At 34.7% G+C, this 26,432-nt stretch overlaps 2 protein-coding genes across 2 annotated transcripts in view; one reads left to right on the forward strand and one right to left on the reverse strand.

Annotated features, from left to right (window-relative positions):
* LOC133516815 (epithelial discoidin domain-containing receptor 1-like) overlaps positions 1–26,432 on the reverse strand; it is a 277,132-nt gene that overhangs the window by 19,266 nt on the left and 231,434 nt on the right. Inside the window, exon 12 of the mRNA XM_061849795.1 lies at positions 7,792–7,959. Coding sequence (XP_061705779.1) covers positions 7,792–7,959 — 168 coding nt within the window. The remainder of the gene's footprint in view (positions 1–7,791; positions 7,960–26,432) is intronic.
* Positions 5,415–6,838, forward strand: LOC133516846 (uncharacterized). Its single transcript, XM_061849842.1, has 2 exons — positions 5,415–5,575; positions 6,256–6,838. Exons 1-2 carry the CDS (start codon positions 5,530–5,532, stop codon positions 6,522–6,524), a joined length of 315 nt encoding a protein of 104 aa, XP_061705826.1. The 5' UTR covers positions 5,415–5,529; the 3' UTR covers positions 6,525–6,838.

A 26,432-nucleotide genomic window follows, 5' to 3' on the forward strand; every position in this document is an offset into this window, starting at 1 on the left:
GACTGGTAAATATCAAATAATATTTCGTACATAAGTTCCGAAAAACTCATTGGTACGAGCCGGGTTTGAACCCGCGACCTCCGGATTGCAAGTCGCACGCTCTTACCGCTAGGCCACCAGCGCTTTTATTTGTTACTAAACTTGAAAAATAATGATATTAATTTCTGTAAAAGTATTTAGGTCACAGGTAAAAAGGTAGATCAGCCTAATATTTCTTATTAAAAATGATATTTAATTTACTTAAAACAACACAGATTAACAAAGACACGCTGTTGGCACATCTAAATTGCGGTAATTAATAATAAAACTATTGAGACTAAGTAGGTACCATAGGTTTAGAGAGCGGTGTTTTTGAAAAAATACCGCTCAGTACCGGTTTTTTAGACAACAACACGGTTGCCAAAATTTTTATTTGCAATCTTGAGGTTTTTATCAGCGATTTGAATCCAGATTTTTTGACTTTCGCTCAATGGAATAAAGTCACGAACATACATAGGTCTAAAATGCACTTTACACGAAAGGTAAAAATATGAAAATTGCTTCTAAAAATGCGTAATTTTATTTTGTGGGAACTCAGCTATTCCTTTTTTCTATTTTAAAACTTTAAAGAAATTCACAAACATGATATCCGCGGTCCCGAGCACGCATTTCCATTTAGCTCACGCTTACGCTCAGAGTGAGAGAGAGAAGAGAGACACGAATCTACGGGGCCTTCGAATTTAAAAAAGATATACATAAGTGGGTAACAAAGCTATAATAATCGTGATTGAAAGGAAGCAAATTGCAGCAGTCTGAATAAAGTGCTGCTCTGTAGATCGACTCTCCAAAACTTTTTTAATAAAACTGGCGCAGTTTTGTTTATTATAGTTGCAGTCAGCGTTCTATAGAAATCTGCCTAATAATAATACATGAACAATAATGATTTTAGGACTTAATTACTTTCAACCTAATTACGTTTTCAATTTAGCTTTCAATTTAAAGAGCGCAGCAACGAAGTAACATAGTAAAAATAAAATAAGGGCCGCGAGCTATTAAAGCGTTGGTTGAGGGGTGTATAGCAGTAGCAGGTGAGGGGGGCGGCGCGCGAACATCGAGAGGAGCCCCCCTGAATGCTGGAACGAGCAGATTGCATTTTCTTGCTACGGTCAGTAATCAATTTTTATGAGCATTTTTGTGGACCGACGGCGGTGTTCACGGCCCTCCGCGCGGTGGCGGCGCGCTCTCAGGTTCCGCGTTTAACTAACGCGGAAATGTGCCACTGCCTCAAGCCAGGCGGACTCATTTATTCATTAAGCTCACGTCCCTAATCCTAGTATACATAAGGCTAATTAATATTAGACGGTTAGGTTATCTTAGCCATTGTGCTCTAAATTATATAAAGTCATGTGCTCGACGCGTTTAGAGGTATTTGCCAGTGAGGAGACCCGACATACCGATATTAATTGGTACAAATCATAGATTTTCAGTTGCATAAATGTGTCAAACTGACTAATAAAGACATTGAGAATCCTTATTTTGGCTCGTTAGAAATAGATACATATATGAATATTAATCTAAATCCTGCAGCACTGATTTAGCTTAGATATTGAATATCTATGTTTACAGTGTTCTAATATTAATTTAATTCAGATGTCTAAGATATTTCGCTCGACCACGGCGGTTATTGTGTACTTAGGTATCCGCCACGGCTTATGACTTCTCTGTTAATTGTAATAGATTATCTTTTAATTGGCAAGTCCTTTGTGCGAATATATAGTGTTACTGATTAAAAATACCTATTAAGATAACTATACCTGTTAAGATTGATATAAATGAAAATATAATTTTAACGCAAACAGGAAAATACATGAATAAGTCAAATCAGAATGATTGCTTTTTACGAGTTTTTTTTAAGGTACAATATTTTTTTGCTGTTTCGAAAATATGTATGTGTCTTATGTATTTAAGTTAGGTAATTGAGGGTATGATGGAATATGTTAAACGAATAAGCGCCATATTTACCGAACATATACAGCCCATTACGACTTACATAGTCCGTATATAGTTAGACAAATACGGCGTTGATGATGTATTTCTGTTGCCGTTATAACAACAAATACTAAAAAGTACGGAACCCTCGGTGGGTGAGTCCGACTCGCACTAGTCCGGTTTTTTTATTATGGTGAACCTGACATTTATATTTACGATGTACAATGCATCATCACGACATGTATGTAGCTCGTTAGGAATTATTTGATTAAACATCGTGGTACAGTGATTCACCAAACACTACTTAAATCACAGAACCGAATTCTTTTACATGAATTCGCATATTTTTAGACATCGATAATACTTTTTTTTTGTTCCCCTAACAATAATCTTTTTCATATTACTCGACTAAAGTGAAAATATATATTTTATGGATAATAATTTAATAAAATTAAATGTTTACATTTTTGCTCTTGGTACAGCCCAACTTGTACAAGCCATTTCTATTTGATTGAAATCATTGTTGAGCTCTAATACAACACGAAATCAGTGTGGCCATATTTTTAGATTATTAGATTTAGTTTTAGTTTTGGTGAGATGTTGCGGAGCAATTACATGGGTCGTTGTGGCTCGTGCGGCAGCGGTCGCGGCCGCCTAATCGCTTACCTCATTCCAGGAGGCCATTTAATTTTCGATCGATACATGGGAAAGTAAAATTTATGGCTTCCGATATTTTTTTCCACCAAGGTACCTAAGTACTTATTATCACAGTGCTGCGTAAGATTCACATCGGACAACGGCTTTGCCCTTTGTGATTTCACGAGACGCAGATGCTGTGAAAATTATTTTAAATCGGTATTGAAAATATACGTAGCTGTGCACTCAGAAGCTTAGCTACAAAGATTTTTTATTTCTATTATTATGTTAATAAAAAAGAGCGCTAGTGGCCTACCGGTAAAAACTTGCGAATTTCAATTCGGAGGTCGCGGGTTCAAGCCCCGGCTCGTATCCATGAGTTTTTCGCAACATATGTAAGAAATATCATTTGATATTTACCAGTTGCTTTTCGGTGAAGGAAAACATCGTGTGGAAACTGGACTAATCCCAATAATGCCTAGTTAATCTCTGTGTTGGAACTTGGAAGGTCAGATGGCAATCGCTTTAAAAACTAGTGCCTTCGCCAATTCTTGGGTTTAGCTGCCAAGCGAACCCCAGGCTCCCACGAGCCGTGGCAAATTGCCGGGACAACCCGAGGAAGACGATGATTACAATGGTAATAAAAATAAACACTAGGGAATAGAAATCAACGGTGAGGATATATTTTATGAAAAACACGGCCTCGACGGAAGTGTGCTGTGTGAAGCTTTAGTTTTCATTTTTGTAATGTTATCCTCCGAATAGATTAATGTGCATAACCTAAACCATATAATAACAATCATTAATATATTTATGTCGCTAGGATTTTTGGCAGGTATATTTTACGTTTCTAAATGGGTATTTTCACACGTTTTCTGTCAGAATAGACCAAAACACTTGCTCAGTGCTAACCTTAATAACGGTTTAAGTTATAACGGAACCCTAAAAAGGAGTGCGAATGCTAATTCTCTAACCATAAAAGCGTTCAAATTGAATAGGTAAAACAGCAGACATACTGAATGCTTTTATAAACAAATTTCAAATGTTGTATTTAATTTTAATTTAAGTATCGATTGAAGGCTGCCGGCCGTCACAGCTGGCCCAAGATTACTCTAACGGCCCGATTAATGAGAAAAGCCGTGCTCTGCGCAAAACGATTAGTATTAGTTTATGATTGATTATAAATGTCAATTTACTTTGATTAATGACGCTTAACAACGGCAAGTCAGTCGTATTAAAGTCATTGCTCTACATCGGCGTGTGTTCGTAATTATTATACCGTGTGTTACCAACAAGTAAGCTTTTCTTGAAATTGTGTGAAGAGCCTTTACAAAACCTTGAACATAATTTAGTTGTATACTCCGATTTTATAATGAATTAATTTACTAAAAAAACTGAGACTATTAAGTGATGTCTGTACCCTAGTGTAAATTTATTCCATAGCGAATCGTAAGGTACGCGTTTGCGTTTAGTCTCATTTTGTATGGGATTTTTAGTTTCCAAAACGTCCCGCTTGGTGCGCTGTTTCTAAACTCCATACAAATGAGACTTAACGCAAACGCGGACGTCACGTATCGCTATCGAATTTTGCACTAGGGGCTCTGAGGTCGCATACTGAACTTTTTCATGTCTCAAATACCTAATAGTAGTCTCGTGAGCTGTATAGCTCTCATTAAGCTTAGAAAATGTAAAAGACAAAAATACTTAGTTCGTTGAGTCACAGTGAAGTCACAACGAAGTCCTTTATGCCAATTTCCGCATTTTGTAAGTTTTTCAAAAAATGGATCGACCAAAAATATTTAATCATAGAATCTAATCACAACATTTCACGTAGCGACCTGTAAAGCGGAACATCCGGACATACGAAAGCAAATTGAGGAGGCCTTCGCTAACGCTTCGGTGAACTATACAACGACAGACAGAATAACCAACCCAATAGACGAAATATAATTTGTTGTGATAACTACTGAAATATCTAAATAAATAGTATCAAGGATAAAATGACTGCTGTATAGGCTTTTAGAAAGTCTAGGGCCTAGCTAGAACGAATAGGGTTAGGTTAAGTTAGAACTGCGATTTCAATGTCAATTGCGGTTTAAATTAAATCATAATATAAAAACATCAAATTATAATACTAATTACATTATAAGTTATAACAAGTAAAATGGCATTACGACTAGTGTATAGTTATTTTTATCTTCTTCTTCCTCGCGTTGTCCCAGTATTATTAGTCCAAGCGTTGTACCGGCATTTTTACACTCATGAGAGCCTGGGGTCCGCTTGGTAACTGATCCCGAGAGTTGGCGTAGGCACTAGTTTTTACAAAAGCGAAAGCCTTCCAACCCACAGGGTAAACTAGGCCTTATTGGAATAAGTCCGGTTTCCTCACGATGTTTTCCTTCACTGAAACGCAACTGGTAAATATCAAATGATATTTCGCACGTAAGTTCTAAAAGTCATTGGTACGAGCCGGGGTTTGAACTCGCGACCTCCGGATTGCAAGTCGCATGCTCTTACCGCTAGGCTACCAGCGCTTCTAAATAGTTAATCTAAGTCTAATGATAATTATTTTTATAATTAAATTAAACATTACACACCCGTTTAGAACGCTTATTGTTGCATTACGTATTGTAATATACTGGCTAACATTTTCGTAAACAGATGTAATAATAATACTTATCAGATTACTTCATAAATATTTTGCATTGATCTTGAATTTCGTTTTGACATAAATAGTACATAGTCAACCTCTTTGCATAGTATCTGGCAGGAAAGTAATATATCTTACGGTTCATTCTTTTTATCACCTAAATGTCATAATGTTTTGTATGTCATACGTTTATAAGTACATATAAATTATAATACCAGAAAAAACATCCGAAAATTTAAAGTAAATTTGACTCTTAGTTATTTTTAACCATAATAATGGATAACTTCATTGCTAATTTAAAAAACAAAATAATGTTACCAGGTAAGTTGACCTTTAAGTTAATACGATTTTCCACCTAAGACGCGTTTTTGGCCAGACCTTCAAAATCTACATAAGCGGGGTTTTCTGTATTCCGATCGGTTTGTGATTTCAGTGACAGAATACCAGTGAACTGTTTACTTTTTAAGAGTCAGACGAACCTAGCTGCCGCCATATAATCGGAGATACGCTCTCATTTTGTAAATACATTCTGAAGTAACATGACGTGATATTTCACAAAAAAACATTCAAGTAACATGTTACTTGTAGTCATTTTTTGCTAGAAATGGTGATACAGAGAAATTAAAGCGAATAGAAGTGATACATACAAATCTGCTACTCGGTCTGTTTACTTTGTTTAACAAATTTGTACTCACCACACAAATATATTCCCCTATCGGGATTCGAACCCAGGACCATCGGCTTCATAGGCAGGGTCACTACCCACTGACCCAGACCAGTTGTCGAACGGTAGTTACTTTTGGATGCTTACTGTACCAGACTAATAGATTTTACGTAAAGATCATGCTAAGTATTGAGACAGTAATTTTCACTTTTTGGCAGCGGATTCGTGTGAACCTTATAGTATTTAACTCTTTATAAGAAAAAAATCGGACGCGGACGGTGTTTTCTAAAACATAGAACTAAGGAAACGCTGCTATATGAGACATTGGTGCTTTCAGGCCGCGAAGAAAAAGATGAATCGTTAAAAAGAAACCCTCCCATAATTCCTATGCCAGATATAGACAATATGACGGCTTCTGCACCCCGCTCCGAGCCCCCCGCGCAGGATGTCTCCCAGGTCCAGAATGAAGAAACCGCTGAAAAGAGTCCCAGTAAACCCAGCTTTAACGTTCTGTTGAAATCATTGGTGTCATCCGAGAAAAAGGAAGAAGAGCCAAAGCATGTCCCGAATCCGATAGAAGATGATATTTTCATATACTATGATTGATAGCAACTAGTTATTACTCTTAGGGCCTGTTTCATAATGTCCAAGTAAAGTCCTGAATGCTACTTCTCACTTATCTGACGAATAAAGTCAACTTTGGCGTTTCACAGTCTTCAAATAAACTTAACTGGTAGATTAAGTGCTAAGTTTCGCATGACGGTTAATTTATTTGTTAATTAGCTATCCAAAACTTTACTTGGCAAATGTGAAACAGGCCCTTAGTAAAATAAAGGAACACGGAATGAGGTATACAACCTGAGAAGATTTTTTATTTTAAATTCACAATACGAGTATAATATATCTTTGCATTTCTAAAATTTTATTCATTTAAGTACGCCGCTTTTCAGCACGTCTAGTAGGTAGGTACATCTTGCCGCATCTCGCGCGACTTGTCATAGGTATAAAGTTGCGTGCGTCACAGCCACGGAGTAGGATGGCGACGGCAAGTTGGAGTTCCCGTATATCAGACAGTAACGGTTGACTCACTTTACGCACAGACTACGATCAGTTGTTATGTAAGCTACAACTACATACAGTGACAGTGAAACGTATGTTCGTGTAACAAATATTGTTTATTAAATTAAAAATGCCGTATTGTGCTGTATTAAGCTGCAAAAATACAACTATATAAAAAAACATGTGGAGGTATTTTCGATAATCAGAAAATATTATTTTATAATGTAATCTGATAAACATAAAATATCAGTATGATGGGGATTATTCGAGTTTGACGATAATAAAATTCTTTGGAACAGCGATATTAATATTTTCAATTATTAATTACAGCGCCATTGTTGAATAGTTGAATTACATCGGTATTAGGTGAGCTTTTGTAAGATAATTATAAAAACATATGTCTCAACAAGTAAATATCATGATGTCAGAAAAACTCAGCGCATGACCTTTGAAAACATTAAAGATAAAATATTTATTGTCTTTTAATTAATAAAAGGTCTTGCCTTTCTCTTTGAGTATTTATTCAAGCTTATTTTTATATCTACGGTACCAACGTAGTGACAGAGGGCTGTGGGGAAATATTTGATTTTTACATTTGTTTATTTGCAACACAGATTATTTTCTAATTTTGTTCCATTTGTCTCACCAATAAGTTGTAATCGAGCTCGAAAAATAAGAATGATATATTTAATGAGTATCAATCATTCAATATTAAAAATTAACTAAGTAAAAATGTCACGATATTCCCTTTCCTAGACCACAATGGAATTCGCAAAGCTCGAAGCCGATCTGATAAAAGGAAAAGGGTACTTACACTCCCATACGGGCCCTCGCCGAGGAAGGTGACTGGTCGCATGCGCCCCCGCGGGAAGTCCAGCAGGGGCGCCACTCCGTTTGGGGGCTCCGCTTCCGGCAGTTTTATGGAGGTGAAGAGCCCCGGCGCTGGCCGTTCGCGCCGGCAGGTGCGCTCCTCGGGGTACGTCTGGGAACAAACAAAGTTATTAAGCGTGAATAGATCCGGAAAAAGCGCCAGGACTGCGGCATTCGAAGGATTATAAGTTACAGTGACGTCTGAAACTATCGATACATACCAAGTGCCAACCATATTTTACTTTTGTTCATTAAAAAAAATGTCAAAATGTTACCGCCAAGTAATGTTTTCTCATCGTGCCGGTTTGTTAATAAAATCATATTTTACAAGTATTAATGTGTTAATAATACTGTACGTAAAGTGTTCAAATATTTAGCACAATTAGAAACCAGTAGATTGTATTTTTTCCACAAAAAATAGGTACATTAATGTGGTTCTACTAAAAGTTATACGTTAGTTAGTTATGATACGGCACGTCGTCGGTCCATTTTTTTCAAGGAATAATTGTAGATTTCGTGATCATTTAAAAGTATATAGAATGTAAATTATATGTACAATATAAAAAAAAAATTACAATTTATACATAATTTCTATTGCTATTTTAATAAGAATTTAAGAATAAGTCTGTTTTATTGATAAAAAAAGATAAAGTATTGTTTTTCAATGGTTTTTCAATGCTTAGTAGATACAGTACGTTTTATGAATATGTATTTTTATTAAAACAACAAACTATGTAAATTATGCTTCCTTCGCAATAAAATACCGAGACGAAGACTTTCACTAATGCGAGCATCTTCCTGTCTTTTTGTTTAAAATAGCAATAGACACAAATTTTAAATTGTTCTTTTCACTTTGTACATATCATACACATTCTATTTATTTAATAAAATATTCATGAAATCCACAATTATTCTTTGAAAAAAAAATGGACAGGCGACGTGCCGTATCATAACTTTTAGTAGTATTATTTTTTTTTGGAAAAATTACAACTACTGGTTTTTAATTTTTTAATTTTGTACACTTTACGTACAGTATTATTAACACATTAATAGTTGTAAAATATGCTTTTATTAACAATCCGGCACGATGAGAACATTCCTTGGGGTAACATATTGACATGCATTTTTTTATGAACAACAGCCAAATGTTATATTTTTATGAGCTTAAGATTTTGTACGTTTCTTAAGCATCATTTCTGTATAACATCCATGTGCATTTCATATCGCGTTTCCACGATATAAACAAAGTAAGTTTATAGTTAGGTACCTAATTAAACTATACATAGTTTATTTGAGGGTGAAATCGTTAGTACAACATTTTCTGGCCTCTCGTTTAGTAGAAAATATAATATTAATGGGAAAAAATTGAGAGAATGCTCTACATTACACACATTTGGCTTTTACTCCTAATCTGTTGAGGCACAATTTTAGTGTAAAGTTAAAGTAAGTACGAATTTAGTATCTATTGTGTGCTAAATCCTTATATAACAAAAAATGCCAAAATGCAATGTGGGGTTACTGGAGAGCATGACGTAAATAATTAAAATAAATAACATTGACAATTGAGGAGTGTGGGCTTATTTTTTTACAAGCTTTTATTTAACTTGCTCTGCCCTACCCTGCCCTGTTAGTATGTATGTCTGTTTGTGTGGGTCAAATCTTGGAAGCTAAATTTGACCCACTTCACGGTTTCCGATTGACCTAAAATTTTGTAAATAAATAAATAGATATTATAGGGACATTCCTACATAAATTGACTATAGTCTAGAACGTAGTGATTATATGCTCTTTGGTCTAAAATCTCTAATAATTAACTTTTGACACTTGAGTATTGACGTAATTAGTGATGGGGCTAAAACGTATCGTTTGTCAAATTTAGCGATTATTTATGAATTATTCGAATCGATTTTACTACAATAGATTTTTTCTTGTTATATGCCTATATATTTAGTATCACAAATCTTCTCAAATTAATAATTGATATTTACTAATTATGTATGACATTACAAAATTTCCATTATAAATATAATATATTTATATTGCCTATTGATTACATAATCGATTTTTATCGACTTACGGAAATGTTACATGAATCGGAACAGCAGAACTGGTCACAACACTAAATTTAAAAAAAAAGACGTAGACGTAAAATATTCAATAACTGACATATGAAGAAATGTAACATTCATTATGTTTATGAAAAGTGAAATATTGTGTTTACGTATATGACAAGGTGTAATATCGTTGTCGGATTTTGTTTATAATTTCAAAGTGACTTGTGCGTTTACGTTCTACGGGTGTTGCGATGTGTGAAAAGTTCATTCTTACAGATTTTAGACTTATAAGTCCCACGGTAAGCCAAGAAGGCTTGTGTTGTGGGTACTCGGACTACGATATATATAATACAGGGTGTCCCTAGCCATTGGACAAGGCCAAAATGTACATATGCATTAGGGTATTTAGAACCAGTGTACAAAGTATCATAACGACCGGTGTAGCGGTTTCGAAGAAATTAACAAATTACCATTTTTTACTTTGGAGCAGCCTGTATGTGTTAGTAGCTCCTATGGTAATATGATATCCTAAAAGAATGGTATGGAACCTTCGACCTTTTTGATTACCTTTTTATTTATGACACTAATAAAGCTTCTGACTTTTGAAAAATGTCATCATTATCAAATATTTCGAACACATTGTCAAAAACACTGCCAAAGATTAACACAGTGTGTTTCTTTTTGTTGTCGATTATTGCAAATAACTTTTGTTCGAAAAATTTATTTTTTTATCTTTCGTTCTAATTAAAAAAAATATTAACGTCAAAGCATTCCAGAGAAGTAACCCTACGTGGGATTTCAGGGTTTGTCCAATGGCTAAGGTCACCCTGTATACAAATGCTTAAATACATAGAAAACATCCAGGATTCAGGAACAAATATCAAACAAATAAATGCCCTTACTGGGATTCGAACCCAGGACTATTGGCTTCATAGGCAGGGTCACTACCCACTAGGCCAGACCGGACGTCTAACGTCTGTAAGTCGGGTAACAATTCAGTATGATGGTAGGTACTATCGAGCTGATTTGATGATGGTGACAGGATGTGGCCAAGGGAACTCTGTGATAAAACAACGCAACCTTAAAGCACAGTCAGCGATAAAAGCATGTACCAAAAATGAAATTTTAGCTAAAAACTTATTTTATATGGTTTTATAGAGAAATAAGCCCTTTTAAAAAGACACTTCTCAATTGGCTTTGTTATATTTTTGGAAAATATACAGGAAAATTTAGGAGTCATTAGTATGAAAGTAGAGCAGGATCAACTCTACCAATTCAGAAAATTAATAATGCTACTGCTTCGTTTTTGTTATTATTGTTTAATCAAACTTTCCAAGCAAAGTAAATAATGAGTCTGCAAACCGTTCGTTGTGTTACTAATTTTAAATATGAAACGTATAATCTAACACTTTATGCAAAAGGGGCTCCAGCTATTTTTTTTTTATAATACTACATCAGCTATTACTTTACGAGCAAGGGTGATGAACAGGCTTCGGAATATTTTTAGCACGGTAAGATTAAAATGACAGTTATTCGTTGTTAACTTTAAAATTAAAGTCATATTCATACTCATTAATTTAATTCATAAAATAAATAATAACTATAAGAAAATACACCACCATCTTCCTTGACGAATAACTAATAATATGCAGGTACTACAATAAATCCATAGAACAATCAATATAGTATGTTCTCTAGATACTTAAATAAAACATTGGAGCGATGAGACTGCAATATAGGTAATATTTATCATATTTTTATAATGTCAGAATAGTATTATAAAACGATCCGGACGAACTTAATCAATGAGGATGAGTATGACTTTCATCTTAATGTTAACAAAGACTCCATAGCTCACTTTAGTGATGAAACTATTCATAGAAGTAAATATTATTGCTGCTTTTCCATTCTTGAATTTACATTCCTAATTTTACAAATGGTTTGCCAAACTATATTGCTATGTTAGTTATGTATAGATGTATAAATTAATGTGTAAAGTATTTTTCCTATGCCGTTAGCTCAATAAGAATATTGTTTGTCAAAAAAACATTCTCTCGTAATTAATTATCGCTTGTTTTTCCCTAAACAAAAACCGAAGACGGTATATTACGAGCATTATAACGTATCTGTTGTGCTTCAGTCAATTAGCGTCCGAAGAAACCCAAGTTATTATCGGCCGAGCGGCACATTGATCAGTTTTTGTTACACCATTACACCCGTTAATAATCCCCGGTAGTACAGTGAGCATCAAAAGTAACAGACCAAATTACGCGTCAAAAGTGTCTACCATTCCCAGTCAAGAGTGGCATTTGATTTTTATTTAGGGTAGCTGTCACAAAATGTATGTAGATGTTTTTTGGAAGTTTAGCACATTATTAGAATCCTATAATTGAATAGAATTATTTTAATTCTTAAACATAAACGAGACAAATTACACAATGTACTAAAAACATAAAGAGTGCCACAAAATGGCCGTGGTGCAGCATGATAATGGCAGATACTTTTGGAGTGTAGTTTCATCCGCTACTATTGATGCCGACTGTACAGGCAACTACAACGTACTTCAAGCGGAAAAGGGACATGTTGCTTCCAAAACGTTTTCGATTGAGTTCGTATTAACCAAAGGTTTTGCTTAGTAGTAGGAGTAGATTTTTCAATAACTAGATACAACTTATATGTATACAAGTAACTAGATATACAGTCGCCATCACGTATATCGGAGCGGCCAAGGTGATCACAAATATCTGAACACGCCTCTATTGTCAAGGTGTTAGAGTGTGTGACTATACCTGGGGGGTGATTTTTGAATTTCGTACTCTCATTTTCGTCACTCGAAAATCTGTGGAAAACGGCGAAATGCTATATTTGACATGCGAGCGATGGAAATGAGGAATATAGTGGTTTTGATCACTATTTTTCAATTCTATTACTAGAATTTAAATGCCTACTAGCGGAGATATTATTAAAGAGAGAACATGAAATCGAGCTTATCCTTAACACACACACATGTATCATAATTCTTTTTTCACGTCAGCAGCTGGAACAAGGGTAATTTGCTGCTTAAAAACAGTGAGCAAATTCGCATTTTGCTCACTGAGTGAGACAAAATAACATTCAAGTGACCTTCATATTCGAATGTCATTTCAACGTGCGGGGCCTAATACAAGTTCGAAGTATTTGGATTCTATTGTCTTTGTCCCTTTCACGTCATTAGCAAAAAGAAAGAGACAAAAAAGTGCATACGTAAGTCAACGATAAATATTGACTGTTTATAATAGACCCCCGAAATAGTCAGACCGCATCGTTCCAAAACACCCTACGAGTCTTCATTCGTAATAATTAATTAATGAAATAAAAGTTTAAAATTTAATAAAAATACCATATTTTACGTATTTTATTATACAATGAAAACAATATATTTATACAAATTTACGCAATTATTATGCAGTAAATAATTCTACTTAACGACTTTTAATGATCTCTACTATAGTTGACAAATAGTAGTATCCGCAATTCGGACCGTAACTTACAAAGTTTTTTTTTAACAAAAAAAAGTTGTCGTATGAACTGTCAATTGATGTTCGTTAATTCATTATTTTCGTATTGTTTTATTGAAATTTCTTTCGTTTTGTTTTATTGCGGTAATTAAAGTTAATTGTTAGAATACCTTCAGAAAACATGAGTAAAATAGTGATGAAGACGGATTACATTTTTTCAGGTTGTATTTTTTGATGGCTGACTGACGTGAAAAATTTTGTGTACTACACGAGATCAAAGTTATTTACATCTCGTGCGCTTTTGAGTCCCGTGCAAGCGAAAGATTCTATAGTAGATTCACGAGCGTAGCGAGCAAAACAAGCACTCGAAGAAATATCAAACTTTGCTCTCTTGTTGTACAAATAACTATTTCTACTCGTCGACTGTAATGGTTGAATTAAGATTTCGTATACCAAACTGAAATTGGGTACTTTTCATGTATGAGCTCCCAATTCAACTATAATATTCATTTCGAAACGGTTTAGTCAACTATAATGAAATGGACCAATCACAGCTCGTCGCGGTCAAGAGGACAAAACAAAACGATAGCTCAAATTAATTATTAATTGCAGAAGTCATAAACGCACATGTGACACCCTTAATATAGCAACATCCATAGACTACGAAAACCGCTTACCATTGCTTGTTAGTCTCCATAGGCTACGATTGGCCAAAATCGAGAAAAAACTTTCAAAAAATTGAATTTAGCAAGTTCCAGGGCCTCATGAGTTAATAGAAGGTGTCGTTGACCACCCCGCCGGGTCCCGGCGGCCGCGGCGCGTACGAGTATGAAGGTATCGCAGCTGCTCGCGTATCTTAAATTGCTGTATACTTTTGGCTTGTTTACCTGTATGATTTTATTAGTTTAAAGTATTATTTTTATTTTGACTCGTAGAAAAAATATTGTATACAATAGTGATATAATCAAGCTTTTCAAGCTCGTACCTCACTTTGGCAACTCAGCAAGCTTCGTTGCCAAAACACGGTACTCGACTGAAAAACTCTCTATTATATAACGATTGTATAAAATACTATATGTATACATTTATAAATGCCTGACAGATTCAGATAAGGCAAAATTAGTATAAATTTTTTTTTGGCGTAAAGTGTGACGAGTCAGTTTTTTGTTATGAAACTTTGTTTTTGGTTTATTTGTTGTTGGTTTGTTTGTTTGGTTTAGTTTTCCTTAAAATCAGTTTTGATACAAACTTTTATTACTGTCATAGGTACTTAGATATTCAACATCACACTTAGCCTGTATCATCAGACTAGAATAAGGTAAAAGCTTGTCCTTTTGTACTTTTTTGGTACGGAACCCTAAAAACACGGCTGCGCACATCAGTTAAAATCCGGGAGTAATATAATAAAGACCAGAGCATAATGGACTTCTTTGAGCACATGGTCCAGTTGATTTCTTGTTATAATAGTAAATAAGGGCATGTTGTCTCGTGGAACACTTCTAAAACCCGTAACATTTATTAATATGTCACTATTTATTTAACCGTGTGGATCGGCTTTCGGAGCCACTAGTTTATGTAGATATAGATACCATTATTATTGATCATTTACCTGCTGTTGTATATTTGACCCGACTGTACGTTTCGCACTTAATTGCTACTCTCCTCCCCCTCCCAAGATTGTGCGCGCATAATTTATACTACACATGAATTATTGCGATATTTAGGTGAGTACATTGGAATATATACCGCTTTGCTGCAATTATAATAACAATAAGTCATGGCGATGTAGGACGCAATAAAAGTCTTATGTATGTGTATCGAAACTTGTTTGCAGGGGGTCAGTTATCTCTGCAGCTTACTGTACCTACGGGGTGTTTTTTGGAATCTGTAAACTTCGGAGTCTTGCCAAGCAAAGTACCCATTTCACGTTTTTCTTAAACTAATCGTGATAGTTGAGATTACTTCGTTATTATGCCGTACCCAATGATATTAATATAACTATAGATAAGTTATACTCACACATAAGGAGCACAAAAAATACTTCCATATTTATTTCTATATTTACCTACGAATAAATCTGTTATTTTTGATTGATTTTCGCATTCCGTTCATCGTTGTCATACTCGTTGTTAAACCTAAGCTTGTCTCTTCGACTTTCGATTTTGGGAGCTCGTTAGTACGTGCACATTTCTTGCTTGCTTAGGCGCGACTATAGGTAACTTGTGCAATTTGTACAAGGTAAGCGCTTCAATTTTGGAACGCCTATAACCTATTTTTAGGTGTAATATCACTTGGCGTACCCTATAAACATTCCCAGACTTTCTTCTGCGTTCTTATTAATTCTAAAAATACACATACACTATACCTTAGGTGTATAATATTGATTCTCATCTAAACGTTTGTTAGACATATGTACCATTTTCCAAGTCTAATTTCGACTAAATATGAATATAGTTATAGTAAAATACGATAGATACAATATATATGAAATGACCAGACCGTCATGTCTTAGCTATTAAGTATTTCCTTTTACGAAAATAAAGTGTATGATATCTCTGTTATTTTTGTCCCGTTCTATACAAAAGTCCCTTATCCGTAAGATCTTTGACTCGAGAGAAGCAGATTTAAAAACCCTTTGTAAACTTTCATCCCTTTGTATTATTCACATAGCTGCGACAGAGTGAACCTCGCCGTAGTTTGCCAGGGGATTTAAGCGAGTTAGGCGTGGTGTGTTCACGTTGCGAGCACGTTGCACAACACAACTACACTCAATATTATGAATACGACTTGTCCTATCAAAATTTTAATCAATCTAATTAGTCTTAGGACTTTTGGTTTTATTTAAAATAAAAATATTGTTTAGCTTTAGCAACGTTTCGCCGAAAGTTTAATTAAACCTTTACATTTCATACAACATTTATTTCGATATTAGGCCTATTTTAATAAAACAAACCCAGACTTCAATGTCTATATAGGTATATTTTATATATAATTCAGCGTGAAGGATGTAGGTAATATGATTGCGATTTTCTGATATTCCTCAGAAATAGTTTTTACAGAAATGATCGAATACATAAATTTCCTCTTAGTTGCAAACCGTTTGAAAAGCTCCCTAATCAGCGGAATTCGAAGGAAGGCACTGGGGCATTATTCCTATCGGTTACTGAGTGCAGTCGAGTCGTACGATCGAACGAACCAAAACAAATCTGTGCTAAATATTCGCTACTACTTACGGAATCCAAGAGCACACTTGAATGTAGTCTGAGCATACGATCCGCTTACTCGTACACTTGGTCAGCGATTGGAACCCCCAGGAGTCGGCTTTTCATTCGCTAGCCTTTCAGTACAAATTGTATAAATCTTCTCCAAATACCGCGCATTAGCTACGTGGAATTAATGTTGGTTTGACATGTCTGAGCGGTTAGTTATTTTAATTAAATAGCAGATTGCATGCTTGGTGGCGTAACGCTCTTGGTTATTAATGTTTACCGGCTCGGCTGGTCGGGCGTGGTCAATATTGGACTAACACATGACATCATTTTAAAATAATTACAGTTCAGGCTTTCGATAATACATTATATCATGTAATTTATCATATGTTGAAATTGCCATTTAATTTTAATACTGGCAATGAATCTAATAGCCGGTACACTCCAATAATTATGAATGGATGCTCTAAAACTTTTAGTTTACATTTTACTAGCTTCTGCCCGGGACTTTGTCTGCGTGGATGATGATTATGATTAATAAAAACTACCCTAAGTCCCTTTCTGGGCCTCAGTCTTCTTAGTACTAAATTTCATATAAATCTTTTCAGCATTTTAAGCTTGTAAGGTAACAGACAGACAGATTGATTGTAAAAAAACTACCCCACGTCCTTCCCCAGGCGTCAATATATCTAAGTTACATACCAAATCACGTCTAAATCGGATGAGCGGCTTATGTGAGAAGAGGCAACATACTGTTAAGTATTAAACCGATATTTTCATATTACGTTTTTAAATTTTCAAGTGAGGGGTACATGTCGGGTTGATAGTTTTCTAGACAGACATCACAATAAATAAAAGAGAGACGTTTTCCATATAGATTTTCGACTTTGGCCCGCCTGTTGACATCGCTATTGCACTCGCATACATAGTTATATGCCGTACCGCCCGTGATGCCGGTTATCAATGTCACTGTGCGAGCTTGACAGCAATATAATAATAATGCAAGCGCAGTAGAGATGTCGACAGGCGGCTCAATGTACGAAAATGTATATGGAAATCATATCTGCTTTACCTAATGTTTTTTCTTCTTTGAATCAGGAGGGGTATTCGGATGTTACAATTTATTAGTATAATCTTATGATACGCCCTTGACGGACGAGACGCTCACACTGATGGGAGCGCGCGAAGTGCACTGGGGCGTTTTCTAAAATAAATATATATTGAAAACCTGATTCTTACAAATCTGGACTTTCTTGGGCTCATTCTACTCAGAATCGTTAGCATTCTCCATAAAAAAATGTCCCAAAATGTTCGTTACATTACGTCACGAGTTAGTTTGAAAAGTTCACTTGTATGAGCGTGACGTATTGGAAACTACAATTGAAAGATAAATAGAAAAAAATACAAGATTGAATATGCTAGCGATAGCGAGTTGAAGGAACCCAAAAATACCAGGATCTGTGAGAATCAGGTCTTAATTATTTTTTTTGAAAAATCTCACTGGATGTCGTGTTATTAGGCATTTTGCTTACACTTAATCATGCGCGCCCGATGCAAATCGAGTCGAATCATAAAAAACGTAACTTTAACAAATGTTAAATCAAAACACCACTGTAGGGCGGTGAACACGTGTAAGAGTTAATACAATTAGGGAACTTCGTGCAGTCCCTTTGTGAGTTCGAATAATGCTACTACGTTGTATACATGCTTCTAAGCTTTTGATGTATCGGGTGGAAGTCAAGTATACGCTTTTAATTATGTGTTTGAGCCACTAAGCAAAACACTGCATCACGCGAAAGTTAAAAAAATATGTTGATAGTGAATACGATAATTCTGAATATTGCAACAAGCTAGGCATATGTACAGGGTGGACAAATAAGAATGATACACTTTGTTTTTAAATTTTAATTACATTAAGTGGAAATTTTATTAAATATTTTTTCATAAATATATTATTCAGGGTTGGCAATTGTATACGGAAGATAATTTCTGCCAAATGTATACCACTAGCAGCAAGCAATTTTATCTCAAATGTTTCTGTTGTTTAAAACACGTTGTTTGCTCGATTAATTTTGAAAAAAAGTGACAGTGATTGGCACCCAAATTCTCCAAATTTTGTAGCTCTTGACTTATTTCTGTGGGGCTATCTAAAATTACGTGTCTATGCTAACGAGCTGATGAAATTTAAACAGTTAAAACCGACTATTCGACACAAATGTACTAAGATAATGCCAAAAATGTGCGAATAGATGCTGAACATTGGGATGATAAGGGCTTACATTTGCCTGCTGTTAGAGGTGGACATATGTCAGACATTATGTTTCGCATGAATTTGCCAACCCTGAAGAATATATTTTTAAAACAATACCTAATAATTTTTGAACTTAATACAGTTAAAATTCAAAAACAAAATGTATACTTCTTATTTGGCCACCCTGTATTTAATATAACTTTTGATATAACTGGATCTACAAGTATAATAAATAATTCACAAAAAAGATGTCGCACACTACACTATACTCACTACATATCGTATTATTTGTTATTGCCGGTCGACGAAGGGAGATCGAATGAAATAAGTAGAGCTTAACCTATATTTCACACGGCTATTTTGGCAGTGAAAAGATTGCCGGTTGTTAGCAAAGCCGGCACTTTGTGCAAATAGTGAGGGTTTTAATAATTATAGAAATGATCCATTAGCCCGGGGCAAGCGTGTTAGCCATACGAAGCCGCCGTAAAACATTAACAAACACAGGGTACAAGTCGCCTTACTCATTTTAGCGTCCTCGACTCATTTATCATTTTGAAACCGTCCACATAATACCCCTAATGAGTAAAATCCGAGCATACCTTAGGCGGTACCATTAATATTACAACCCCGGCCCCTTTCCCCTTGAATTCTGTAGTCGCGCGGCTCCAGGATAGTTTGAATATTGAATGGGTTGGCGATTTCAATGCCACTTTTATGTGTAACGGCGAATGATTAAGGAGCGTGTTACGAAACAGATTTTCACTCTGAATAAAAGGTAGGTAGTGTGTGAGTAACTAAAATACTACACATATAAGCAACGCCAGCAGTTAATGTGTGTTTGGTTGGATTAAGCATTACAATCATTGGTTGCTGAAAACGTTGTGTCTGTCTGTTAGACATTTAGTGGGAGATTTGTTACTTATGATATTCTGAAAAGGAAAATAACGAAAGCATAAACTTTTCTCTAAAAACATTGCAGAGATATTTAATAATATATTTTCACCCCCTCGCTTTCACCCACATCGCCCACCACTTAATAATATTTTTTAGTACATATTTATGTTATTCTTAAACTAAAATCATAGGTATAAAAATTAGCATTTGAATGGAAATGGAAATTGTTTTTGATTATTGTTTTTTTTTGTTCGTATTTTTATTTTCTAGTCATGTAATGTACGATTACTAATATTTATATACTGACAATGTTTTTCTTGATTTGCGGTATTTTCAAAGGAACGTGCTTTATTTTACTTATTCTAAAGTTATGTAAGAGTGACTTGGTATGAATATTTTCATTTCTCATACTTTGAAAGAGGGTCATTGTTGTTCTAAAAAGAGTGCAGAATAAATAAATATTATAGGACATATTTACACAAATTGACTAACACTCACAGTAAGTTCAAGGAGGCTTGTGTTGTGTAGCTCAGACAATGACAGATAAAGACTTAAATACATAGACAACATTCATGACTCAGGAACACCAAGATTTGAACCCGGAAGCATCGGATTCATAGGCAGGGTCACTACCCTATCAAAGTGATACGTTTCTGCTCTAGAGCATTTTACTTACGATTTTTTTTTCGATCAGCAATAGAAATTTGGTTTGAAATGGATTTGGAAAATATTTACATTCTGATATTTAACTCCCCATATTATAAATAACTTTACTTTTGCGTAAATGGTTAACTGAAGGTACACCCAAGAAATGCTATTTAAAATTATATGTATATAGTCATGTTAAAAAAAACACATGTACTTAAGTATTTTGCTTTCCTCGTATTCGAAATGAAAAGTAGAGTGTTTAACTTTGGTGAAAGGCATAATTACATCCCTTAGTTAACTATCTACTATTGCGTCATATTAAAATTAAGTAGTCCATGAATATATTTAGGTATAATGGATCCTTGATAGTGATATATCGTATTCGTAGCAACTGTACACGTGTAACATAAAAGTGGCCGCGTGTCACATCCCTACTTATATACAGATGGAAAGTGGGGTGTTGCTGGGCATGTGACATATTCACGCGGCACTGGGGGGTGCTTACAGCAGGTATCGTTGCGGCTACGCGTTGCCGCGTGTTACTTGTAATGGAGTGCGCAGCCGGGGCGAGACGGGGTGGGATAAGTGCGCTAAAGCGATGCATAAAACATAAACACCGCGCCGATGAAATTCTTCTTCGTTATGCCAAGTGTACTCGCATGGATCTAATCCGATCAATCGAATACTCAGCCGGGTAATTCCACGAGACTGTAACGTCAGTTTCCAATTATTTCGTGTTTTCTTACATTAAATAAGCAAATTTAAGTACCTGTATGTCTGGCGTAGCCCTACAGGTAGATATCTGGATACTTAAATTTGCTTAATTAGAAAAATGTTAGTTGCAATTCTAAGGAATTTAATTTAATTAATGTAAGAACCCACGAAAAAATTGGTAACTGACGTTAATACAATCTCGTGGAATTACCCAGCCGAGCTCTTTTATAAAATGTCTTGTTTGGTGCGCTGTACGCATAATTTGACTTATTCTTAGGTACTACAAATATTTTGAGATTTTTAGGGTTCCGTAGTCAACTGCAGCAGCCATGTCTGTCTGTCTTTTTTTTTCGCTTTGACCGAATGATGTGGAAAGTCGTTGGATAGGTATTTCAAAATGAATAAATTACCTTACAATATTTTTGATAAAGTAAGTATTTTCGGAAACAATCACTCCGAAAGAAATCCCCCTCCTCTAAATTTTTAACTATGGGTCCAAAAATATGAAAAATATAGTAAAACAAAAGCTTTATAGATACTTTCAATGAAAACTATGGCAAATATGATGGGTCCAGCCCTTTTTGAGTTATAGAAAAGTCTTCTCTTCATAAGTAAAAAGACGTACAAAGCGCTGCATAGGCAATCTCTTATGATTTTAACGTACACGTTTCTTACTTGCTAATAGCCCCCGTTTAGCCTAGTCTAACAGAATGGTAACTACGAAACCCTACACTGAGCATGGCCCGACATGCTCTTGGCCGATTACTATTATGTTTTGAAGTTTGAATTTCTATTATCATCGGTTATCGTTTCAATATAGCTTATTTAGACATTCTATATAGTGTTATAAAATGACGTAGACAAGTGACCGAAAAATACATTTTTAAACTAACAAAACGTAAAAACATTTCTTTATGTCATAAAAGTATTATATGTATTTAAATCGAAATCAAAAATATTTTTTTCAGATGAGGTAATTGTTTTGTCTTTGCGTACCCATTTAATTATACGTAATAGGTTAGTACTACATTGATATGCAGCTCAATTAAAGCATTTCTCTTGAAACAACAGTATAATACTGCAGCCATTTGATTTCCTTATGGCTCATTAATTTTAAACAACGTTCAATGTTAAAGTTAAGGGTTCGCTAGGTTTCAAGTTCAAATTACAAATCCCGTTCTCCCGGTGAAAATTCTCATTATCTAAGTTGGTATTTGCCTCAAAGGGTCTCATTTAGTGCACTCTCATTTTGCTCGACCTCCCCAACAATGGTTACTAAAGTATTTCATTTTGTGATTTTCCAGGCTACCATTTTGGTTGAAAATGCTAATGTAAAAGTTGCTTTATAAGATATAAACTTTTTAAATATGCAAATTATTACTGACATATGTAAGCGTTTGTTACCTAGCGGTAAAACCAGCGACTTTCAATCCGGAGATCGCGGGTTTGAACTTCGTCTCGTACCAATGAGTTTCTTGATGAGCAACTTACGTACGAAATATCATTTGATAATTACTTTCCGGTGAAAGAAAACGCCATGAAGAAACCTACATGCGTCCACGAAGAAATTCATAGGTGAAAGGTTAATACGGGTAAGTGTGGCTACGGAATAAGTGTGACTGGCCTTCACATCGGGGTTGTTTACACATTGATTAGTGTTTAAACAATTGCAAGTTCATATATTTGCCACTAAACGCACGTAGCAAATGTAAGTCGCAAACAAACACTAATAACTCCCTATGTAAACAAGGCCCACTGGCTAGCCACACTTATCCCGCAGCCACACTTAACCGTGATGACCTTATATGAATTCTACCCGCTTTGACCAGCGTGGGGACTATAGCCTAATCCCTTTCATGCATGAGCGGAGGCATGTGCCCGGCAAATAGGAAGAATTATTATACCTACCATTATTATATAAATTACAAGTTTTTAGTAAATGGTGGATTGGCCGTTGTTTCGAACACAAATTATTGTCAAAAAAACAAACACGCAAAGAAAGATGTTCTCTAAAAACGAACAGCAATATCCAAAAGAAAACAAAGAGAAATTGCCATGAAATGGTTTGTATGTAATAATAGGACCGCGTCTATTTGCTACTGAATATTTTATACGGCGAGTGAACCAGCGGTTAAGTTATCGCTGCAGTGTGCAGCTGCAGATGTATGGCGCCCAACTTACACTTACATTAACAATATTTACATAGGACGAGGTATTTATGTCTGAGTGTGAAATTAGCTTATATTTTAAGAACGGAAATGCTGCTAGTATATCCTGTCACTGTATGTGTATTGGCACTAATTAAATATATTTGTTAGTCCATTAGCCAGGGGTCGGCAAACTTATGAGAAGAAGAACTAACCGCAGTAGAATTCAATTCAAAAGAAGTATCATAGAGCCGCAAATGTGGTTTCCAGTCGTCTAAGAACTGTAAGTGTTAATTTTTTGGGTATCCTTCATAAGGTCGCATGCGGCTTTGCTGACCCCTGCAGTACCCATAGAAAAAAAATTGTCACATTACATATGTTTTTATTGAATGTGCTTGATTTAGTGATATGAAAAAATTAAAATGAAAAATGTTTTATTTGTTTATAATACAGGGTACATTGTAAAGGATTGTCTTCTAGTAAGTATAAAAATCCTGTGATAGAAGAACCCGCTCTTCCATAACAACACGTGTAGAACTCAAAAATATAAATAATAAGCAATATTATTGTCTAAAACATTAAATATAACTATCTTAACATTTACAATATTAATGAACTATCCCTCAGGGATATGTATAAGTGTATTATTAATAATAAAATAGAGCCTCCTATCCTGTGTTCAGACCACAATCAGTATATTGTATTCTTAAGTAATAGTTATCCCATCAAAAACATAAATGTGAAATGAGAGCCAAGTTCAATATAAAATTAAGATAATGCGTCGTTGTAGTCTTCGCCTACAAAAGAATAGAGATATACATAGATGCCAAGTTCTGTGTTGAAATCCTGAATTATTAAAGAAAAATCTTGAAAATGAAACAGACAATTATTAACACAATGCATTTATTTCACTTGAGACATTATTCCATTTCAAGATTTGACTTGGCTAGTTTTTATTTTACGTACAGGCTATATTATATTATATTTGGCTATTTTACTTTTCTAAAATTTGGTTTGTTAGTAAAAACTAGCCAAATCAAATCTTGAAATTGAATAACGTCCCAAGTGTGTGTAAATAATTGTCTGTTTAAATTTAAGATTAAATATAAATTTCCTATTAAGCAGCAAACATTATGGTAATATCAAGAAACAAGGAATTGTTATATAAATTCATTTTAGAACGTTGCATATTCTTGTAACCAAAAATTCAGGATTTCAACACAGAACTTGGCATCCATGTATATCTCAATTCTTTTGTAGGCGAAGACTACAACGACGTATTATAAGTAAAATTACTATATTTTCTACGTTTACGCTGTATTGTTTTCTTTTTTGTGTTATTTTCTATATTTTCTTGTACATTCGAAATATTAGGATGAATTGCCCATTCATTATCTGCAATTTTTATTACATGTTTTCGGTTTATATTTAATTTGGCCAATTCGGGCCGGTTGTATTCTATTATAGAGTTCTTGTGCCTTGATTTGACTTGTATCTAGATTAATAAGATGTACTCCGTCTAAGGTTTTGCATCTAGAGAGTGCAACGTAAGCCTGCCCATTGCTAAATATTGAAGAGCCTGTATCAAGAAGAGTGGTGTCAAGAGTAAGGCCTTGTGATTTGTGGATAGTAATTGCATATAGTAAGCAAATAGGACATTGTTTCCGATGAACATATGCATAACTTAATATCTGAAACTTAGTCTTGACACGTTCTAATTCGTACATTAAATTATGATTAAATTTGATTGTAATTTTACGTGCGTTATTGTTGCTGTTGACGTCCCAATGTACCTTTTCTATTTTTCCAACGGATCCGTTTACCAGTCCCTTACTGACATCTATGTTTCTTCGCAACATTACACGTGCACCTATTTTTATTGTGATAACATTTTCTGAGCCAGCGGTTATTGACGAATCATCCTCGTTATTTTTCAGTTCTTCCTTTGCTCTTGTTTTTAAATACAGTGGACAGCCTATTTCGTTTGTGGAATTTAATTTATTTTCTGGTTGTTCCATACTTGCCAACATTGCATTATTAAACTGATTGCACATATTTTAGTGGGAAATAAGCATACAGTATTTTCGGGCAACAGTTTAAAATAAGTTATAATTTCCTTAAGCAGGTCGTTGTGGTTTTAGCGGTAAATTTAAGGAGTCGATTAGACAAAGCACACCTATCTTGACTTGTTATTACACCCATTCTTACTCGATCCAACATTTCGCCGAAAAGTTGGTTGTTTTTTTGCCTCAAATGGCGACAGTTGTCTCACTGGAGGCAGTTGGAGTAGATCGCCAAGCAACACTAAGTATATGAATTCAATTTATATGTTTTTTTTTCAATCGAATTTTTAATAATTTTGTGATTTCAGACTTTTTTCTCTTATAGCCTAGCCTACGTTGTTGCCAAATATCAAGTTTCTGGGTCATCTGCAAGTGGGTTAGGTTTTGGATCGATAGCAAAATATGTTTTTATTTCAATCGAGTTATCAATAATTTTCTGTTTTCAGATTTTTTCTCTTATGTACACCTAATAGCCTACCTTGATGCCAAATTTCAACTTTCTAGGTAATCTGGAAGTGGGTTAGGTTTCTATTCTATATCAATTTTTTTTTTCAATCCAATTTTTCATCATTTTCTATTTACAAAATTTTCCCCCTATCCTCGTATACACCGAATAACCTAACTTGTTGCCAAATATCAAGTTTTTAGGTCATATGGAAGTGGGTTAGGTTTTTGTTTTATATCAATAAATGACTTTTATTCAATCGATTTTTCAATAATTTTATGTTTTCAGATTTTTTCCCTTATGTACACCTTATAGCCTACCTTGTTGCCAAATATAAAGTTTCTAGGTCATCTGGAAGTGGGTTAGGTTTTTGACCTATATCAATATATGTTTTTTTTCAATCGAATTTTCAATAATTGCCTATTTTTAGATTTTTACCCTATGTACGTATAATAGCCTACCTTGATGCCAAATTTCAAGTTTCTAGGTAATCTGGAAGTGGGTTGTTTTTGTTCTATATCAATATATGATTTTATTTCAATCGAATTTTTTATTTTCAGATTTTTCCCCTTATGTACACTTAATAGTAGCCTATTGGAAGTGGGTTATGTTTTTGACCTATATCGATATATGATTATTTTTCAATCGAATTTTCAATAATTT

Source organism: Cydia pomonella, chromosome 1 (genome assembly GCF_033807575.1).
Source record: "Cydia pomonella isolate Wapato2018A chromosome 1, ilCydPomo1, whole genome shotgun sequence".
Taxonomy (NCBI): Eukaryota; Metazoa; Arthropoda; class Insecta; order Lepidoptera; family Tortricidae; genus Cydia; species Cydia pomonella.